Source organism: Engystomops pustulosus, chromosome 1, assembly GCF_040894005.1.
Source record: "Engystomops pustulosus chromosome 1, aEngPut4.maternal, whole genome shotgun sequence".
NCBI lineage: Eukaryota > Metazoa > Chordata > Amphibia > Anura > Leptodactylidae > Engystomops > Engystomops pustulosus.
This window is the reverse complement of record NC_092411.1, coordinates 17965249-17985235: the sequence shown is the minus strand read 5'-3', so window position 1 is coordinate 17985235 and position 19987 is coordinate 17965249. Positions and strand designations below refer to the sequence as shown.

The 19987-nt window shown below is 45.5% G+C and overlaps 2 protein-coding genes across 6 annotated transcripts in view; one reads left to right on the top strand and one right to left on the bottom strand.

Annotated features, from left to right (window-relative positions):
- Positions 1–537: 537 nt before the first annotated feature.
- On the bottom strand, positions 538–9431 carry LOC140117538 (uncharacterized). Of its 3 annotated transcripts, none has more exons than XM_072134363.1 (11): positions 9043–9431; positions 5092–5224; positions 4951–4988; positions 3857–4393; positions 3596–3634; positions 3374–3418; positions 3138–3212; positions 2625–2681; positions 1966–2001; positions 1550–1864; positions 538–894 (listed from the first exon to the last, which is right to left on the bottom strand). In XM_072134363.1, exons 4-10 carry the CDS (start codon positions 4390–4392, stop codon positions 1816–1818), a joined length of 837 nt encoding a protein of 278 aa, XP_071990464.1. In that variant the 5' UTR covers position 4393; positions 4951–4988; positions 5092–5224; positions 9043–9431; the 3' UTR covers positions 538–894; positions 1550–1815. The 3 variants fall into 3 exon arrangements, with proteins under 3 accessions (XP_071990464.1, XP_071990480.1, XP_071990472.1); XM_072134379.1 differs by having other exon boundaries at positions 1966–1998; XM_072134371.1 differs by lacking the exon at positions 9043–9431 and having other exon boundaries at positions 5092–5500.
- Positions 9432–10596: 1165 nt separating this feature from the next.
- The window catches only part of ZFR (zinc finger RNA binding protein), a 37078-nt gene continuing 27687 nt past the window's right edge, over positions 10597–19987 (top strand). The window contains exon 1 of one of the 3 annotated variants that reach the window (XR_011853034.1): positions 10597–10709. The gene's annotated coding sequence lies outside the window, so the exon portion shown is untranslated. The remainder of the gene's footprint in view (positions 10710–19987) is intronic. The other 2 variants (XM_072134337.1, XM_072134346.1) reach the window with 2 other exon arrangements.

The following is a 19987-nucleotide window of genomic DNA, read 5'->3' as shown; positions in this document are numbered from 1 at the left end:
TCACTACATGTACCACATAACTTAGTGGAATCTGGTGGGCCCCCATCTCTGTATCCAACCTATTTTCTACCATGAAGAGACTCAGAACAAATCTGGCAACACCCTCTCTTGTTTCTATATGAGTTTGTGTACTTCCTTGAATAAAGCTGACCAAGAGGGAATTATACCGGAATACTTACTTCTGTCTGGTGTAGTCCTTATGCATGTACTTGGTATAAATCAATTTGGAAAGGAGCAACAACTCATATAAAAAAGGTGTTTCCTCATAAGGAGATTGTCCAACTGTGACAACATGGCAGGTCCTTTATCTCGGGGTGGGGGGGGTCATCAGCTCACAAATTTTTTTTTTTAAATTTGACCATATTTCCCGCTATCCCACCCCACCCTAGTGGCAAATAAGCCCCTGCTTGTGATGTCATCCTTGGTTTGGCGCTACACAGGATATTTTAATGCACATTATTTTATCATATATCACTGTGTATGTTTAGAAAAAGGGTCTGTGACCCAAAATGTGTTACCAAAAAGACAAGAAAAGACTAATGTTTTAAAGACTAAAAGTCATTTTTATTGTGAATAAGAGGAATGAGGTCCATGTTATAATCTTCATCTATCTTCAATTTAGTGTCCCCCAGGATTGAGTCCTCTGCTGGGGTTACACTAGAGTCCCTTTTGCTGTTGTGACATAACACGAGGCGCCGTCCTCCTGCCTTTTGTTTCTTTCGTTTTAGCATAAAAGGCTGAAGGTTCACCTCTTCTTCACGGAGAGAAGTTTAGAGTCACTTGCACATTGAATTCCAGGGCTTTTCGGATACCCTGGGCCAGCTATGCCATCACTTCTGCCGCCAGTAGTTAATAATTTAGTTGTAAGATATCATGAGCTTCCAACCACTGGGACTGTGGATGGAGAAGGAGAGTTAGGAAGAGGAGGCAGAGCTGGAGCAGTTAAAACACCAAAGGTAGAGAAAGATTCAGTTCACTCATATCCCGTATAAAATGCTGCAGGTGTGCAAGTAATTGGGCTTTGATTTTAGAGTGCTGAAATCTCAACCGCATCTAAAGCCACGGTCACACGTGGCGCGTTATGAACGGACACCTAGCGGTACGTGTGACTGCGGCCTAATAGGGAAGGTTAGGAAGGGTCTGCTCTGGTGTTTGTGTAGCGCCCGCCCTGTACCTGATGGTCCAGGAGATGTGCAGCCTCCCCCAGCTATAGGTGGTTGTTTGTTTATGTGGCCACAACCTCTGCACAATGTAGTCGTGCCAAGACAAGACAATTCTGTATTGGCAGACACTGGGTCACCTTCAGCAAAGCACCAAAAGTTAAGTCTCATATAACAGGGGTAAGTGTTAGGGTACAGCCTGCAGAGGAGGTTATCACACGTATCAGTGTAGACCTTTGTGAGAGCAGCCAACATGCACAGAGACCATGTAGCAATGGCGGCTGTCGGGCCACTTGTTGTATATAAGTGTCAGGTTGGAGGTTGAGAAAGAGAAAAACTCTCCAAGTGTCTAGGAAAAGTGTTGAGGAGAAGTGCAGCCATGAACTTACCTGATTTTGATGCTGCTGGATGAAGGAAATGGCCTTGACCAGACAGAGTCGGATCCTCCGTTTTTCCAGCAGGAACGCGTGGAGCAGGATGGTGGCCACGACTCCATGGAGGGCTAGCCGCACTGAGCAGGAGCTGGGGGAAGGTGGTGATGCTTGGGTCCGCTGGAGTAGTTACTGTTACAGCAGTGTCCGAGTATGTGGTCCACTCCGTGGCTTAACCCTTTCATGTATTGCAGGTGCACATGGAGATCACAAACTGACACCCCCTATTCTTTGGCACCAGCACCACAGCAGCACAGGAAGAATCTGAAGAACCTGCAGGACACAAGACCAGGGGATTGGGGTGAAATTAGTGGCTTGTGGTACCTGATATGGAGACCATCAACCACCAAGGAGGATTGTAGTCATATATTTACCGTGACGCTCTCTGTCCTGCTCTGCTGCTTCTGCTGCTGCAGAAAGATAAAAATATCAGTCATGTCACTGCACGGATACAGATAAGGGAGGAATATAGTGCCCAGAACAACTACCACCATCATCCCCATTCACCTTAACGTGCATTAACACAATGGCCCAGATTTATCATTAGTGACGCAAACTGCAGGTAGTGCATTTGCCACATTATTGAAGACTGGCACTCGGTAATAATCTGGTGCACCCTCCATGCATCAATCCCGTTCATACTAAGTGCAACAGTTTTTTGGTGCACTTAGTTTAATGGCCGTGCGCCCCAATTATTTCAGATTTGCAACATAAATGTGGGGCCCAATGCGAATCGGCACTGGAACGCCCCTTTATGTGCAAAGTTTTTGTGGTTGTTGCGGCGGACAGAGTGCAGCCATGACACAAAACTGGCACAAACACATCGTAAATACATGTGCAGGCAGTTTGCGCAAAATACGCCTGAAAACTGGGGCTGACAGTTTTATAAATCTGGGCCAATACTTGTCGCCACTAGGGAGAGCTCCTTGCATTTACTTTTGCTATACTCTGTTAGAGGAGTGATATACATCCCACTGCAGAGAGCGCCCCCTAGCGTCCTCTATAGGTAGAGAGACAGTAAGCTGCTACTCACGTCTGCTTCCTGCTGCCTCTGCTAAAACACTTTGGTGTCCACCACCTGCGTCTTGGCCTAAAGGAAAAATTAAGTAGATAAATCATCTGCATGTGACGAGTAATAAGTCTATAAAATAGTAAAAATTAAGATGGTACTAGGTCATGTCCTGTTGATGCTGAGAGGGGCAGAACTCAATGCAGAAAGTATATGCCCCCCCGTTGGGAAAGCAAAAAGGAACATCTATCATAGGGCAAAGTATAATATTGCCCCCAGAACTTGCTATATCTATCAGGAGGTTCCAGCTGCGGCGGTCTGACCTAGCATAGAATTGCGCCCTAGCCGGTGCCTGAACACTAGCCCATTGTGCCAGCCCATTGCATGGACCAGCACATCTCTGCCCAACTGGTGTCAAAGCTGGAGAAGTCTCCGCACTGTGCCGGAAATTATGACTAAGTCAAGGCTTGTACGCCTATTTTCAGACGTACAAGCTGTGAGAAATCCCCCTTAGTCCTCTTTACAGCACATACTTACTGGATAGACAGGTCGCTGTGTCCGGCCTTGTCCTCTTCTTCCTCCATTACTTCCTCAGGTTCCTCTTCCTCCTCGCTATGAGACAAAGAACATAAATGAAGTCTCTATTAATACATAAGTATAAATCTAGTTCATAGTGTCTGAATGGGGTAGAGGTCATGTGAAATGAAGTTTGTGACCCCCCACCCCTGTTCTCCAGCAGTGTCCCTGTATCCTCACCCGGGGTATAGACTTACATGGTATCCAGGGTATAAAATGGAACAATCTTCCTCCTCCTTCTCCTAAATAGAAAACACATCACTGCTTACTGGTGGTGCCAAAGCCACGAACCCAAAAACAGCCTCATATAAACCTCCTGTGACCTCCAATAAGAATTTACTTAAAGAAAACTAACTACAGTAAAGAATGAGCCCCTTGTATTTGGGGTCCTATACAGAATAAAAGTATCAGGTAATTACCGTTTCGGGGCTTTCGATCTTATCACTCGCCGCCACCACCTGTTTGGGGAATGTGATAAGATACATGATATACACATAAATACAGAATATTCTAATGCAAAGACACGATATGAAGAATTAATCCAGGCACCATATGTACTATAGGCCGGTCCCTCTTCGCATTCCCACAGGGGGAGTATTATGAGTGGTGCTTGATGTAGTGATTCCTGATAAATCTACCCCAATTAATTGTATCATTATATAGAACTGTGATATACTTACTCCAATGTCTCCTCATCCTTGTCCTCCTTCTCCTCGTCTTCCTCACTCTTATCCCAGATGTTTCCATTCTGTACGATCTCCACCTCCACCTTTCTGATGTTCATCCTCTCCACCATCTCCTTCAATTCCTCCTTCAACAGATCCAACTCCTTGATGTTAATCTCTTCCACCAATGTCTCCTCCACCTCTCCGATGTTCTTCTCCTCCATCTTCCACCACTCGTCCTCCATCTCCTCAGACTCCCTGCTGTTAAATGGCTCCACCAACGTCTCCTCCACCTCCCCGATGTTCATCTTCTGCTTTATCTGCATCAACTCCTCCTTCAACTTCTCCAACTCCTCCAACTCCTCTATGATGTTCTTCCTCTCCTCCATCTTCCACCACTCGTCCTCCATCTCCTCCACCACCGTCTCTTCCACCTCTCCGATGTTATTCCTCCTCTCCGCCATCTCCCACAACTCCTCCTCCAACTCATCCAACTCCCTGATGTTAAACTCCTCCACCAAAGTCTCCTCCATCACCTCGTCGTCCTCCATTCTATAAATAAATAAGACACTAAGTTTCATGGACACGATCATCTCTAAAGGCATTTGTGGACATAAGGGAATAAAAGTAAAAATTTACCAAAATCATCAACTTGTACCGGAACACAACCCAAGGCTACATTTATATGAAATATACCCCCTGGCCGTAGCATACGTCAGACGCACTGGAGAGGAGCAGAGGTGACCCACTCCCCTCTCCATAAAAAATAATAAGATAGAGTGTATTCTATCTTTTTGTGGGTATGGAACATGTTGTGTTCACCGGACCATTCCGTGCGATGTGTGAATGTAGCCTTATCCCAGAATCTACCAATATACAGCAGCTGTATACAGTGAACTCCCCCTAGTGGTGGCTGCTGGAAAACACTTTAACATTATGATATAAAACAGACCAGGACTCCCCATAGACCCCAGAGCAGTGACATCACCCCCTCTATAGTAGATACACCAATGCCCCCCTCATCCATCTACAGGGGCCCCATCTATCTATAGATCTCCTCCATAAGGAGCGTTATCACACATTCTATATTATAGCAAAGATAGACTTACCGCACAAATCGCTCAAAAATCACCAACCAGCACCAACTCTGTACAGGATGAGAAGTGAAGAAGTGGCCATTACTGAAGCGGAGGGGACATAAAAGAAGAGAATGAAGGACACAAAAAGAGCTGAGGACACAGCGGACTTACCTCAAACACCTACAAAAACCCTCAGAGGTGTGAAAGTTCCGCAGCTCTTTATATCCCGGGTGATGTCATAATGTAGAGGGAGGGGCCAACAGAACATTCCCTGACATCACAAGCAGCAGCAGATTGCTGGGTCCTGATTGGTTAATGCAGGCATTTCATATGCGTGATGTCATAATATGTGGGGGAGGAGCCAACATCACCACACCAATCCAATCCCTTATAGACTAAATTGATACAATCTAATTGATCTATATACAGTGTATTTGTAGTCTTATAATTCTCTGGATCTGGGGGTTTTTACTGACGACTCTGTAGGATCAGGGCGGTTGGTGTTGATGCTGTCCTAGGCACTCTCAGCACTTACGCCCCCTATAGGAGCTGTCAAGCTAATGCCTCTGCCCATAACCCCCAGCACGTTACTGGAAGAGATCAGCGCTGGACCCAGGGGGAGTCTTCAATGATCCACTGCTAGCATTATGTTCAAAAAAAGGTTCAGGCAGCGTTCACACAAGGCGTTTGCATTTTGTTTAGAAATACATTGGGAAAAATTCTTCATCACATGTAGTGACATGTTATTAGTGAACGAAGGCCGCTGCTGGACATGTTATTAGTGAGGGGAGGCCGCTGCTGGACATGTTATTAGTGAGGGGAGGCCAATGCTGGACACGTTGTTAGTGTGGGGAGGTCGCTGCTGGACATGTTGTTAGTGAGGGGAGGCCAATGCTGGACATGTTGTTAGTGAGGGGAGGCCAATGCTGGACATGTTATTAATGAGGGGAGGCCAATGCTGGACATGTTATAAGTGAGGGGAGGCCGCTGCTGGACATGTTATTAGTGAGGGGAGGCCAATGCTGGACACATTGGGGCAGATTTATCAAGCTGTCTGAAAGTCAGAATATTTCTAGTTGCCCATGGAAACCAATCACAGCTCCCTTTTAAAATATTCATGAGCACTAGTAAAATGAAAGCTGAACTGTGATTGGTTGCCATGGGCAACTAGAAATATTCTGACTTTCAGACAGCTTGATAAATCTGCTCCATTGTTTGTGAGGGTAGGCCGCTGCTGGACGTGTTGTTGGTGAGTGGAGGTAGCTGCTGGACATGTCATTAGTGAGGGGAGGCCACTGCTGGACATGTTATTAGTGAGGGGAGGCCACTGCTGGACATGTTATTAGTGAGGCGAGGTCGCTGCTGGACGTGTTGTTGGTGAGTGGAGGTCGCTGCTGGACATGTTATTAGTGAGGGGAGGCCAATGCTGGACACGTTGTTAGTGAGGCGAGGTCGCTGCTGGACATGTTATTAGTGAGGGGAGGCCAATGCTGGACACGTTGTTAGTGTGGGGAGGTCGCTGCTGGACATGTTATTAGTGAGGGGAGGCCAATGCTGGACACGTTAGTGTAGGGAGGTCGCTGCTGGACATATTATTAGTGAGGGGAGGCCAATGCTGGACACGTTGTTAGTGTGGGGAGGTCGCCGCTGGACATGTTGTTAGTGAGGGGAGGCCAATGCTGGACACGTTGTTAGTGAGGGGCGGTCGCTGCTGGACATGTTATTAGTGAGGGGGGGCCAATGCTGGACACGTTGTTAGTGAGGCGAGGTCGCTGCTGGACATGTTATTAGTGAGGGGAGGCCACTGCTGGACATGTTATTAGTGAGGGGAGGCCAATGCTGGACACGTTGTTAGTGTGGGGAGGTCGCTGCTGGACATGTTGTTAGTGAGGGGAGGCCAATGCTGGACACGTTGTTAGTGTGGGGAGGACGCTGCTGGATATGTTATTTGTGAGGGGAGGCCAATGCTGGACACGTTAGTGTAGGGAGGTCGCTGCTGGACATGCTATTGGTGAGGGGAGGCCAATGCTGGACACGTTGTTAGTGTGGGGAGGCCAATGCTGGACACGTTGTTAGTGTGGGGAGGTCGCTGCTGGACATGTTGTTAGTGAGGGGAGGCCAATGCTGGACACGTTGTTAGTGTGGGGAGGTCGCTGCTGGACATGTTATTAGTGAGGGGAGGCCAATGCTGGACACGTTGTTAGTGAGGCGAGGTCGCTGCTGGACATGTTATTAGTGAGGGGAGGCCACTGCTGGACATGTTATTAGTGAGGGGAGGCCAATGCTGGACACGTTGTTAGTGTGGGGATGTCGCTTCTGGACATGTTGTTAGTGAGGAGAGGCCAATGCTGGACACGTTGTTAGTGTGGGGAGGTCGCTGCTGGACATGTTATTAGTGAGGGGAGGCCAATGCTGGACACGTTGTTAGTGTAGGGAGGTCGCTGCTGGACATGTTATTAGTGAGGGGAGGCCAATGCTGGACACGTTGTTAGTGTGGGGAGGTCGCTGCTGGACATATTATTAGTGAGGGGAGGCCAATGCTGGACACGTTGTTAGTGTGGGGAGGTCGCTGCTGGACATGTTATTAGTGAGGGGAGGCCAATGCTGGACACGTTGTTAGTGAGATGTATTACAATGATGTGTTTGCAATTCAAATGCAAAATGCATGAAACGCATCTGTGTTCTGTAAGTATCAACATGTGTTCTGTCTTGTATTATTAATACTGATGACTAGCAATGTCACACACCACTCGCTGCTACTAAGGAAATGTATCTACATGTGATGAAGAATTTTTGTCTAAACAAAATGCAAACGCCTTGTATGAACGCTGCCTGAACCTTTTGTTAAACCTAATGCTAGCAATGGATCATTGAAGACTCCCCCTGGGTCCAGCGCTGATCTCTTCCAGTAACATGCTGGGGGTTATGGGCAGAGGCATATAGGGGGCGTAAGTGCTGAGAGTGCACCTTCACTAATAACATGTCCAGCAGCGACCTCCCCTCACTAAAGACATATACTATAGGGGCTGGCAGGCTATACACTACAGGGGGCTGGCTGGCTATATACTCCAGGGGCTGGCAGGCTATACACTACAGGGGGCTGGCTGGCTATATACTCCAGGGCCTGGCAGGCTATACACTACAGGGGGCAGGCTGGCTATAGACTACAGGGAGCTGGCTGGCTATACACTACAGGGGGCTGACAGGCTATACATTACAGTGGGCTGGCTGGCTATATACTACAGGGGGCTGGCTGGCTATATACTCCAGGGGCTGGCAGGCTATACACTACAGGGGGCTGGCTGGCTATATACTACAGGGGGCTGGCAGGCTATACACTACAGGGGGCAGGCAGGCTATACATTACAGTGGGCTGGCTGGCTATATACTACAGGGGGCTGGCAGGCTATACACTACAGGGGGCAGGCAAGCTATACACTACAGGGGGCAGGCAGGCTATACATTACAGTGGGCTGGCAGGCTATACACTACAGGGGGCAGGCAGGCTATACATTACAGTGGGCTGGCTGGCTATATACTACAGGGGGCTGGCAGGCTATACACTACAGGGGGCAGGCAAGCTATACACTACAGGGGGCAGGCAGGCTATACATTACAGTGGGCTGGCTGCCTATATACTACAGGGGCTGGCAGGCTATATACTACAGGGGGCTGTGACCAATGCATTTCCCACCCTCGGCTTATACTCGAGTCAATAGGTTTTCGGTGGTAAAACTAAGTACCTCGGCTTATACGGTAACTAGCATGCGCGTGGCCTATGTAGAACCTATTACAGGAACAAAAATTAACAAACTACAAAACTAGTTCTACCAGAAATGAAGTGTCTTATATTATGATTTTGCCTCCTATATTAAGATGTTTCCCTTTGAATATATTGTTGAAAAAAATGACAATTACCACATCTATAGTTACTTTGTGGAACAGCTCTAATAAGCCAATTTTTTCAGGGGAACAGGACCTATTTAGAGGAATTTTTCCTTAGTGCTGTCTGGCTTCCCTACTGTGGGTGGCTGAAGTTTTAGTGTATCCAAATGGGGTGCTGGGTGAAGGGCACTTATGTGCCTAAAGTTTGGATAAAGTGTGTTGAGATGAGGTTCTTACTTGTGTGTTTTCTGTTTTCGGTGGTCAGACCCACTGGAACGTATTTCTCCAAATCAGCTCCGCCAAACCATCCTGCTCCACCATTACTTTAGTGACATTAACCCTAAATGTTAAAAAAATCTAGGACCCATCACCCACCCACCTCGCAAATACAATGCTATGAATATAGACGGATGGGCGTGGCCGACCGGAAGCTGAATACAGTGCGGCTTCCATGCCCGTGTTTGTTTACATGGGGCACGGACCAGAGCAATAGCCCCGCGGGACACCCGGACCGCGCCAGGAGGTAAGTCCTATTTTATTTTTTTAAGCAGCCCCATCCCGGCCACATTTGTTTTTTAATAAAGTCTCAGACATCCCCTTTAATTCAAGGTTATGTACCATAAGGATCATGGATTATAAACCAAATATACTAACATGTTGGCGGGTGCCCCCTTTATCAGGATATGCTCTTTTTTTAACTTCTTATGCCCTCGATTTTTAAGATAATATGCTTTATAAGCTATGCAAATGAGCCTGAGGGGCTCCAGGCTCCATTAACTTCATAAAAAGGTAAAAGAAGATCAGATCCTGACAAAGGGGGCACACACTAACATGTAAGTGTAGTCGGTTTATAATACTGATGGTAGATGTCCTTTAAAGGGGTTGTCCACTTTCTGCACTAAATGCATATGCTTTTTGTAAGGGAAAAGTTATACAATTTTCCAATATATTTTCTGTATCAATTCCTCACAGTTTTCAAGATCTCTGCTTGCTGTCCTTCAATAGGAAGATTCCAGTTCATAGAAATGTGTCCGTGGTCACGTGACGTCACACAGGTGCACAAGCCGTTGTTATCACACGCCTCTGATTACTCTCTGTGATAATGGCTCGTACACCTGCGTGTCTAATACATGACCATGGACAGATTTCTATGCACTGGCAGTAAACATAGAAGCTTCTTGTAGAAGGACAGCAAGCAGAGATCTAGAAAACCGCAAGGAATTGACACAGAAAGTAGATTGTTGTAGAAAGGAAGTAAATTTTTTTTAACTTTTCATTAAACAAACTATATCAACTATTTGCTGAAAGGGGACAACCCCTTTAACACTGGTGATCGGTGCTAGGACCAGTTGTGGGGCAGCGAGTGAGCCCTCTCCTTACACCCACAGCCAATGTGTCACGTACACATACATCACACATTGGTAAGGGGTTAAGCCCACTAGCGCCATACACCTATAGTGGCTCTAATTGGTATTGCAGTATAACTTGATTTACACTGTGGCGCAAGTAGATCACATGACCGACAAAGGTCACGTCCTCGCCCTAAAGCCCCAAATCTTTCTATTATATAATTCCAGTGACTGTGGGCACTGCACCCTCTCAGCACAGAGGAGAATCCCCTATAACGTCGTCTATAATATAGCGGGCCCACAGCTTTCTTCCAGAATATTCCCAGCAGTCGCGCCACGTGACGCGCTGACGTCACTGGTTGGCAAAGCGAACGACGGCAGACTCGCTACTCGCACTGATTGCTATTAATCACGCCAGCCACAAGATGGCCGCCGCCCTCCGCGTCACGCAGCGCCGCTCAGCCCCCTCCTCCTTGTGGTTTGTGCGTCGGCTCCGGCAGACGTCAGTTCCTGTAGGAGAGGAGGCCGGAGACGGACGCGGGTGAGAGCGGACAGGTGGGTAATCTATGCGGTGGAGTCCGCGGCGCCGCCCGGTGTCCTGTGGGTGTGAGGTAAAAATTAGGCGGGAAGACGCAGTGTGGTCAGTGAAGTGTGAGGGATGCGGCGGCTCCGGGGGGTGTGGTGAAACCTCCGCAGAGGCCGCGGTGTCTGCCCCAGGAGGACGGACGTATGAGGGGGGGGGCAAGATGGCGCAGGGTAATGCCAGTCATCACCTCGTGTGTGCTATACAGGGTCACATGTCTCTGTATACACATCTGTATATATACATCATATAATACCAGTCATCACCTCGTGTGTGCTATACCGGGTCACAGGTCTCTGTATACACATCTGTATATATACATCATACAATGCCAGTCATCACCTCGTGTGTGCTATACCGGGTCACAGGTCTCTGTATACACATCTGTATATATACATCATATAATGCCAGTCATCTCCTCGTGTGTGCTATACAGGGTCACATGTCTCTGTATACACATCTGTATATATACATCATATAATGCCAGTCATCACCTCGTGTGTGCTATACCGGGTCACAGGTCTCTGTATACACATCTGTATATATACATCATACAATGCCAGTCATCACCTCGTGTGTGCTATACCGGGTCACAGGTCTCTGTATACACATCTGTATATATACATCATATAATGCCAGTCATCACCTCGTGTGTGCTATACTGGGTCACAGACATCTGTATATATACATCATATAATACCAGTCATCACCTCGTGTGTGCTATACCGGGTCACAGACATCTGTATATATACATCATATAATACCAGTCATCACCTCGTGTGTGCTATACCGGGTCACAGGTCTCTGTATACACATCTGTATATATACATCATATAATGCCAGACATCACCTCGTGTGTGCTATACCGGGTCACAGGTCTCTGTATACACATCTGTATATACATCATATAATACCAGTCATCACCTCGTGTGTACTATACTGGGTCACAGGTCTCTGTATACACATCTGTATATATACATCGTATAATGCCAGTCATCACCTCGTGTGTGCTATACCGGGTCACAGGTCTCTGTATACACATCTGTATATACATCATATAATACCAGTCATCACCTCGTGTGTACTATACTGGGTCACAGGTCTCTGTATACACATCTGTATATATACATCATATAATGCCAGTCATCACCTCGTGTGTGCTATACCGGGTCACATGTCTCTGTATACACATCTGTATATATACATCGTATAATGCCAGTCATCACCTCGTGTGTACTATACCGGGTCACAGGTCTCTGTATACACATCTGTATATACATCATATAATGCTAGTCATCACCTCGTGTGTACTATACTGGGTCACAGGTCTCTGTATACACATCTGTGTATATATACATCATATAATGCCAGTCATCACCTCGTGTGTACTATACTGGGTCACAGGTCTCTGTATACACATCTGTATATATACATCGTATAATGCCAGTCATCACCTCGTGTGTGCTATCCCGGGTCACAGGTCTCTGTATACACATCTGTATATACATCATATAATGCCAGTCATCACCTCGTGTGTACTATACTGGGTCACAGGTCTCTGTATACACATCTGTATATATACATCGTATAATGCCAGTCATCACCTCGTGTGTGCTATACCGGGTCACAGGTCTCTGTATACACATCTGTATATACATCATATAATGCCAGTCATCACCTCGTGTGTACTATACTGGGTCACAGGTCTCTGTATACACATCTGTATATATACATCGTATAATGCTAGTCATCACCTCGTGTGTGCTATACCGGGTCACAGGTCTCTGTATACACATCTGTATATATACATCATATAATGCCAGTCATCATCTTGTGTGTACTATACCGGGTCACAGGTCTCTGTATACACATCTGTATATACATCGTATAATGCCAGTCATCACCTCGTGTGTGCTATACCGGGTCACAGGTCTCTGTATACACATCTGTATATATACATCATATAATGCTAGTCATCACCTCGTGTGTACTATACTGGGTCACAGGTCTCTGTATACACATCTGTATATATACATCATATAATGCCAGTCATCACCTCGTGTGTACTATACTGGGTCACAGACATCTGTATATATACATCATATAATGCCAGTCATCACCTCGTGTGTGCTATACCAGGTCACAGGTCTCTGTATACACATCTGTATATATACATCGTATAATGCCAGTCATCACCTCGTGTGTGCTATCCCGGGTCACAGGTCTCTGTATACACATCTGTATATACATCATATAATGCCAGTCATCACCTCGTGTGTACTATACTGGGTCACAGGTCTCTGTATACACATCTGTATATATACATCGTATAATGCTAGTCATCACCTCGTGTGTGCTATACCGGGTCACAGGTCTCTGTATACACATCTGTATATATACATCATATAATGCCAGTCATCATCTTGTGTGTACTATACCGGGTCACAGGTCTCTGTATACACATCTGTATATACATCGTATAATGCCAGTCATCACCTCGTGTGTGCTATACCGGGTCACAGGTCTCTGTATACACATCTGTATATATACATCATATAATGCTAGTCATCACCTCGTGTGTACTATACTGGGTCACAGGTCTCTGTATACACATCTGTATATATACATCATATAATGCCAGTCATCACCTCGTGTGTACTATACTGGGTCACAGACATCTGTATATATACATCATATAATGCCAGTCATCACCTCGTGTGTGCTATACCAGGTCACAGGTCTCTGTATACACATCTGTATATATACATCATATAATGCCAGTCATCACCTCGTGTGTGCTATACTGGGTCACAGACATCTGTATATATACATCATATAATGCCAGTCATCACCTCGTGTGTGCTATACCGGGTCACAGGTCTCTGTATATACATCATATAACGCCAGTCATCTCCTCGTGTGTGCTATAACGGGTCACAGGTCTCTGTATACACATCTGTATATATACATCATATAATGCCAGTCATCACCTCGTGTGTACTATACAGGGTCACATGTCTCTGTATACACATCTGTATATATACATCATATAATGCCAGTCATCACCTCGTGTGTGCTATACCGGGTCACAGGTCTCTGTATACACATCTGTATATATACATCATATAATGCCAGTCATCACCTTGTGTGTACTATACTGTGTCACAGGTCTCTGTATACAGATCTATATATATATATATATCATATAATGTCAGACATCACCTCGTGTGTGTGTGTGTGCTATACCGGGTCACAGGTCTCTGTATACAGATCTGTATATCCCCTGACTGGGATGTCACTCTGCATCCATACTTATTGGCTGCTGCTCACACTCTAGCGCTTTCTGAGACCTAATGATAAAGTTTTGGGTCTGTAAGCACAGACAGGCTTCTGGCACCATCATATAGACCAGGGGTCAGGAACCTTTTTGGCTGAGAGAGCCATGAACACCACATATTTTAAAATGTAATTCTGTGAGAGCCGTACCATATGCACATGCCTTCCAGTAGATAAGTAGCCACAGCACATGTCCCCCAGTAGATAGGTAGCCCCAGTACATGGACCCAAGTAAATAGGTAGCCCCAGTAGGTACCCCAGTAGATAGCTAGCCACATCACATGGCTCCCAGTAACTAGGTAGCCACCGCACATACCCCCAGTAGATAGGTAGCCCCAGTACACGCCCCCAGTAGATAGGTAGCCACTTCACATGACACCCAGTAAATAGGTAGCCACAGCACATGCACCCAAATAGACAACTATCCCCAGCACATGCCCCCAAGTAGATAGGAAGCCACAGAACAGGCCCCCCCCAGTATATTGGTAATCACAGCACATGCCCCCCAGTAGATAGGTAGCATCATCACATGCCTGCTAGTGAATAGGTAGCCACATGCCCCCATTAGATAGTAGTCATAGCACATTACCCCAGTACTTAGATAGTCACAGCACATGCTCCCCAGTACATAGGTAGTCACAGCACATGCTCCCCAGTACATAGGTAGTCACAGCACATGCTCCCTATTAGTTAGGTAGTCACAGCACATGCCTAAGGTAGATAGGTAATCATAGCAAATGCCCCCAGTAGATCGGTAGCCCCATCACATGCCCCCAGGTCCCAGTAGATAGGTAGCTCTAGCACATGCCCACAGTAGATAGTTAGTCAGAGAAAAAAAGGGAATACTCACATATCTGCTCTCCCTTCAGTGGCTTCTCATCACTCCTGCGCTCTTCTCTTTGACCCAGGCGCCGCTGCCATCATTGCTTCGGCAATGGCGCCTTGGTCATAGGGAAGAGTGGATGATTCTCTACTCTATGATACAAGTGCTGTCATCTAAGCAATGGGGTGGCGATGGCACCTTGGTCAGACAAAGGACGCTGGCAGTGGTAACATCCCTCCCTGCATCCAGTGATCATCGCTGTGTGTGTCTTAGATTTGTCTGAGAGCCAGATGCTGCCATCAAAAGAGCCACATATGGCTCCCGAGCCATAGGTTCCCTACCCCTGATATAGACGCATATTGTGCTCTATACACACTAGATCCTTATGAGATAAATCTTATATACATATATTGTGCTTTCTGCACACTACATAACTATCTTTGAGCCTATAGCATAGGTCCGCCACCACTGCTATAGAGGCATATTGTGCTATATAGACACAAAGATCCTTAGGAGATAAATCTTATAGACTTATACGGTTCTCTATACACACTATAGATCCCTCTGAGATCATCCTATAGATGTATATTATACTCTATACATAGATCCTTCTGAGATCACCTTATATGTGTATATTGTGCTCTATACACACACTATAGATCCTTCTGATATCATCTTGTAGACATATATTGGGCCCTATACACACTATAGCTCCTAATAACATCGTACAGACGTATATTGTGCTCTATACACACTATAGATCTTTTTGATATCGACCTGTAGACATATTTTGGCCTCCATACACACTATAGCTCCTTCTGAGGCCACCCTAAAGACATACATTGGGTGCTGTTCGCACTCTAGCACAATGACCAGGCTTCTGAGGCTATCCTGCAGACATATATTAGGTCAGTACACGCTATACCTTATTCTGAGGCTAAACTGGACGCTGTACACACTATACATTATTCTGGAGCTATACTTGAGACCTAGATTGGGCGTTGTTCACACTATAGCACTATGGCTAGGTTTCTGAGGCTAGGCTGCAGACGTGTATTAGTTCTGTTATATATCCTGCAAACGTAATTGTTTCAACAGAGTCCGGTATATGTCTGCAGGATAGCCTCAGAAGCCAGGCTCTCACCGTGTCAGCAGAGCCTGATATGTTATAGCCAGGCTTCTGATACCGTCACCTATACATACCGTCACTCAATAATGCCATGGCCAGGCTTTCAAGACCCTCCTTAAGAGATATATTTGGGTGTGTTCACACAATAGTGCATAGACATGTATTGGGGTCTGTTGGGTTTCTGCTGTTCCTGTCAAAAAATATGAAATTAGCGTATATGTGCACTTGGCTTTTGGCTCTGTTCACACTGTATGATGTGGATCTTCCTTGCCCTGACCATGTTGCTAGTAAGCTGTCTGCTATTGACAAGTGGGCGGAGCCTGCAGCCTTTGAATGGAGCAGATAGATCTGCTGCAGGAACCAGAGACTTGGTCTCCGATTTCTTCAATGGAACCAGAAAACACTGCTCCCAAAAAAGTGTGCACAGAGTCTTGTGGTAATTTGAGACAAGTTCTGTGTGTGTGGTCTGGTTAATGCGGATAAGGTTGGGGGTTTGAAAACCCCCTTCCCCAGGGACGTGAGATTAGGGGTACGACACGTGACAACCCTGTCGATATGCTTCCATAGAAGAGCACAAATATGCCTCAATCGATAAATAAATCAGAATCTTTATTGTAATTTCAATCGACAGTATATTACAGCAAATACATAAATACTAAAAAAAAAAACATTAAAAAAAGCACATCTAAAAACAAACGCAAATACGGACAGTGTGGGAAAACTGGTGGGGTACACTATTACATGTATATACAACACTGGTGTTGGCCTAACACTATCCAGGCCAATGTAACATTATATATGACAGGTACTTCAATTGCAACATGCCCCATTCAGAAAATTTATATTGTACAATGTATTAACACATATTCAAACATATGTCACAAACACAAAAGTATTAACCAGTACCCTCCAGACGCCATGACAGCCCTACCAGTACACACTGTCCGACACCCCAACGCACGTTTCGCACCCTGTCGATATGCTGCCTGATGCAGAGCAGTGAGCATTGCTTCCACATCGCATTCAGTCTCTGTACTGCTCAGCCCATTCAAGTATACCGGGATGAGCTGCAATATCTAGCACAGCCACCATATTACACATGGCAGTGTGCCCCATGGGTTAGCTGCACAAGTATTTGGTCTGTCTTTGTTGTCCATATGTAATCCATTGCTGAGGCGTGTCCACAAAAATGGTCCATAATTTGTTTTTTGTGGCTCTGCGGACATGTGGGATTCCCGCTTCTCTAATGATGGACAAAAGAAAAACCGTGACGACGTAGGAGAAACAGTTGCCTCAATTAGACAAAAATTCTTGCTTTAAAAAAAATCTGAAAAACGTTCCCAGACAGCACAATAGCAGCGTAGTATGCACCGCCATTGATAGATACTGGTCAGCGTCGTAGCTTACATAAAGGTAAATACTAGGCCACGCGTTCCCCTAGCCGTCCGTTCATAACGCGCCTCGGCCCGAACGCACATGCGTTTCCAGGGAAACTCATTCGATCAGCTCATTGGTCGCATGCGTTTCCCTGGAAATGCATGTGCGTTCGTGTTGAGGACCGCCCCCTGTGCGCTAGCGTTGCGTTATGGACGGACGGCTACCAGAACGTGTGACTGCGGCCTTATACAATTCATTTGCTCCTTTTAGTTCAGAAAAGATGCCTGTCCCTATAAATATATCCAGAAAAAACTACAAATGGAAAATAAACAGAAAATCAACTTTTACAATTATGCTAATGAGTCTGAGGGACTCTGAGTGTATTCTTGTTACAATGAGAGGGGGAGACCTCTGATCATTGTAACTGGGAGTGACAAGACACCACTGAGGTGCTCTGGAAACACCCACCAGAGCCTTTATACTCATTTGCATAAATTAAAAAAAAAAACAAGGCCATGGATAACACTTCTGTGAATGGAGCTATGTGAAGTGTCTTTTCGATTTTTTTTTTTCTTTCATTGCTTCCATTTTTATGAATGTACAACTTTTTGCATGTGATGTTTCGTACATTTGGGTGCTATTTTCCGTTATGGATTTTCAACACCGAGAATAACCATTTTATAGTTTGATAGATCGGACATTTTGGGACGCAGCGATACCCACACTGTTGCAAATCTTCAGCAATGACAGGTCAAGTCATAGCAACTGCTCGCCACTCCCTGATGAAGTGACGTGGAGTGTCAATCATAACTAAGATGGTGGCCATGCGCCACCGCTTTTTACTACTGCCAGTGGCAATCCAAGGATTAACAGGTGGATGTTTGCTGCATATTGCAGGAAACACTGGGTCTGTATGAAGAGGGCTCAGCCTGGGACCCCTATTCATACATCCTTATTAGATCCATGACGTGTATATATATGTCATGGAGCTGGCCTGGGGAGAGATTTAAAAAAAACAAAAACAAATCTGTAACCTCTACAACGGAGGATGCAAGTATAGGTTTGTTTTTTTTAAAAAAAATCCCTCCACAGCCCGGCTCCTCATTTTTCAAAATAATTGGACAACCCCTATGTTATGCTATAAAAATTTGAATAAAAAGTGATCACAAGGTTGTACATTTCTCAATGTTATCAATGAAAACGGTAAAAACCACGCTTGATAAAGGGACAATTGTGTGTTTTCCTCCATTTCACTGCATGGGAATTTTTTCCCCCCAGCTTCCAATTAGATTGCATGGAGCATTAAAGGGGACTCCAAAAAGGACAATGATGACCTCTACACCAGCCCATGCAGAAATTCAGATGGCCTAAGCCTCTTGATGTATCCAGCAGTGCCGGAGGGGCAGGGCTTCTAATAAATCTTCCCCCGTGTGTCCTGCAGAGCACAAGCCCTCGTCCAGCACTGTAACAGAGTAATAAAAAGGTTCTGGCTTTTGGAAGAAGAGCAATAAGCTGAAACACAACAATTAAAAATGGTCTGTGCTGAGGATTAAGCAAGAGCAGAGAGTTATATACCCTCTATCCTGTCTCTTTCTATATCCCAGATGACCTCGCTGCCTTAACCCCTTCCGGGCGCGCACCGTAATAGTGTGGTGCGGGTGCATGGAGAAGGCTCATGAACAGAGCCTTCTTCATAGCCGGTAAGTCTTTGCTGCATATTGCGGCAAACACTCCTGGTAGCACCCGCAATTGGTGCATGGGCTTCACCATTTTGGTTGCTCCCCGTGACATCATCAGGGGGTGGTGATCGGTTGCCATGACAGCCTTGGGTCTTCCGAAGACCCAAGGCTGTCTCGTTTTAACCCATTCAATAGAATGCACATTTTAATGAATGAGGAAAATCCTCGTGGAACTGATATAAACAGTAAAAATCATAAACACATTAAGTATTGCTGCGTCTGAATATGCCTGATCAAAATATAATAACGGTTTTTCACTGCGTTCAACCCCGCAACGGGAAGTAGCGCCCAAAAATTGAAAATTGCACCTTTTCGCCATTTTGAAAAAAGTGATCAAAAGGTCGTACAGTCCTAAAAATGGTAGCATTGAAAAGTTGCAAAAAATGACACCATCCACAGCTCCGTACACCGAAGTAGGAAAAAGTTATTAGCGCAAAAAAAAAAAATTTGCAGGTTCTAATTTCTGTAACTGTATGAAAACGTAAAACCTATATAAATTTTGTTATCTCCATGAACGCACCGACCCAAAGAATAAAGTAGACATGTCAATTGGGGCGCATTGTGAAAGCCGTAAAACCAAAGCCAACAAGAAAACGGCGCAAATGTGTTTTTTCACCCTTTTCACTGCATTTGGAATTTTTTCCCGCTTCCCAGTACAGGGCATGGAATATTAAATTCCATCACTATGAAGTGCAATTTGTTACGCAGAAAACAAGCCGTCACACAGCTCTTTACATGGAAAAATAGAAAAAGTTAATTGTTAATGGGGAGTGAAAAATATAAATGAAAAAACAAAAAAGGGCAAGGTCGTAAGGGCTATGGTGGTCACATGAATCAAAACCAAAC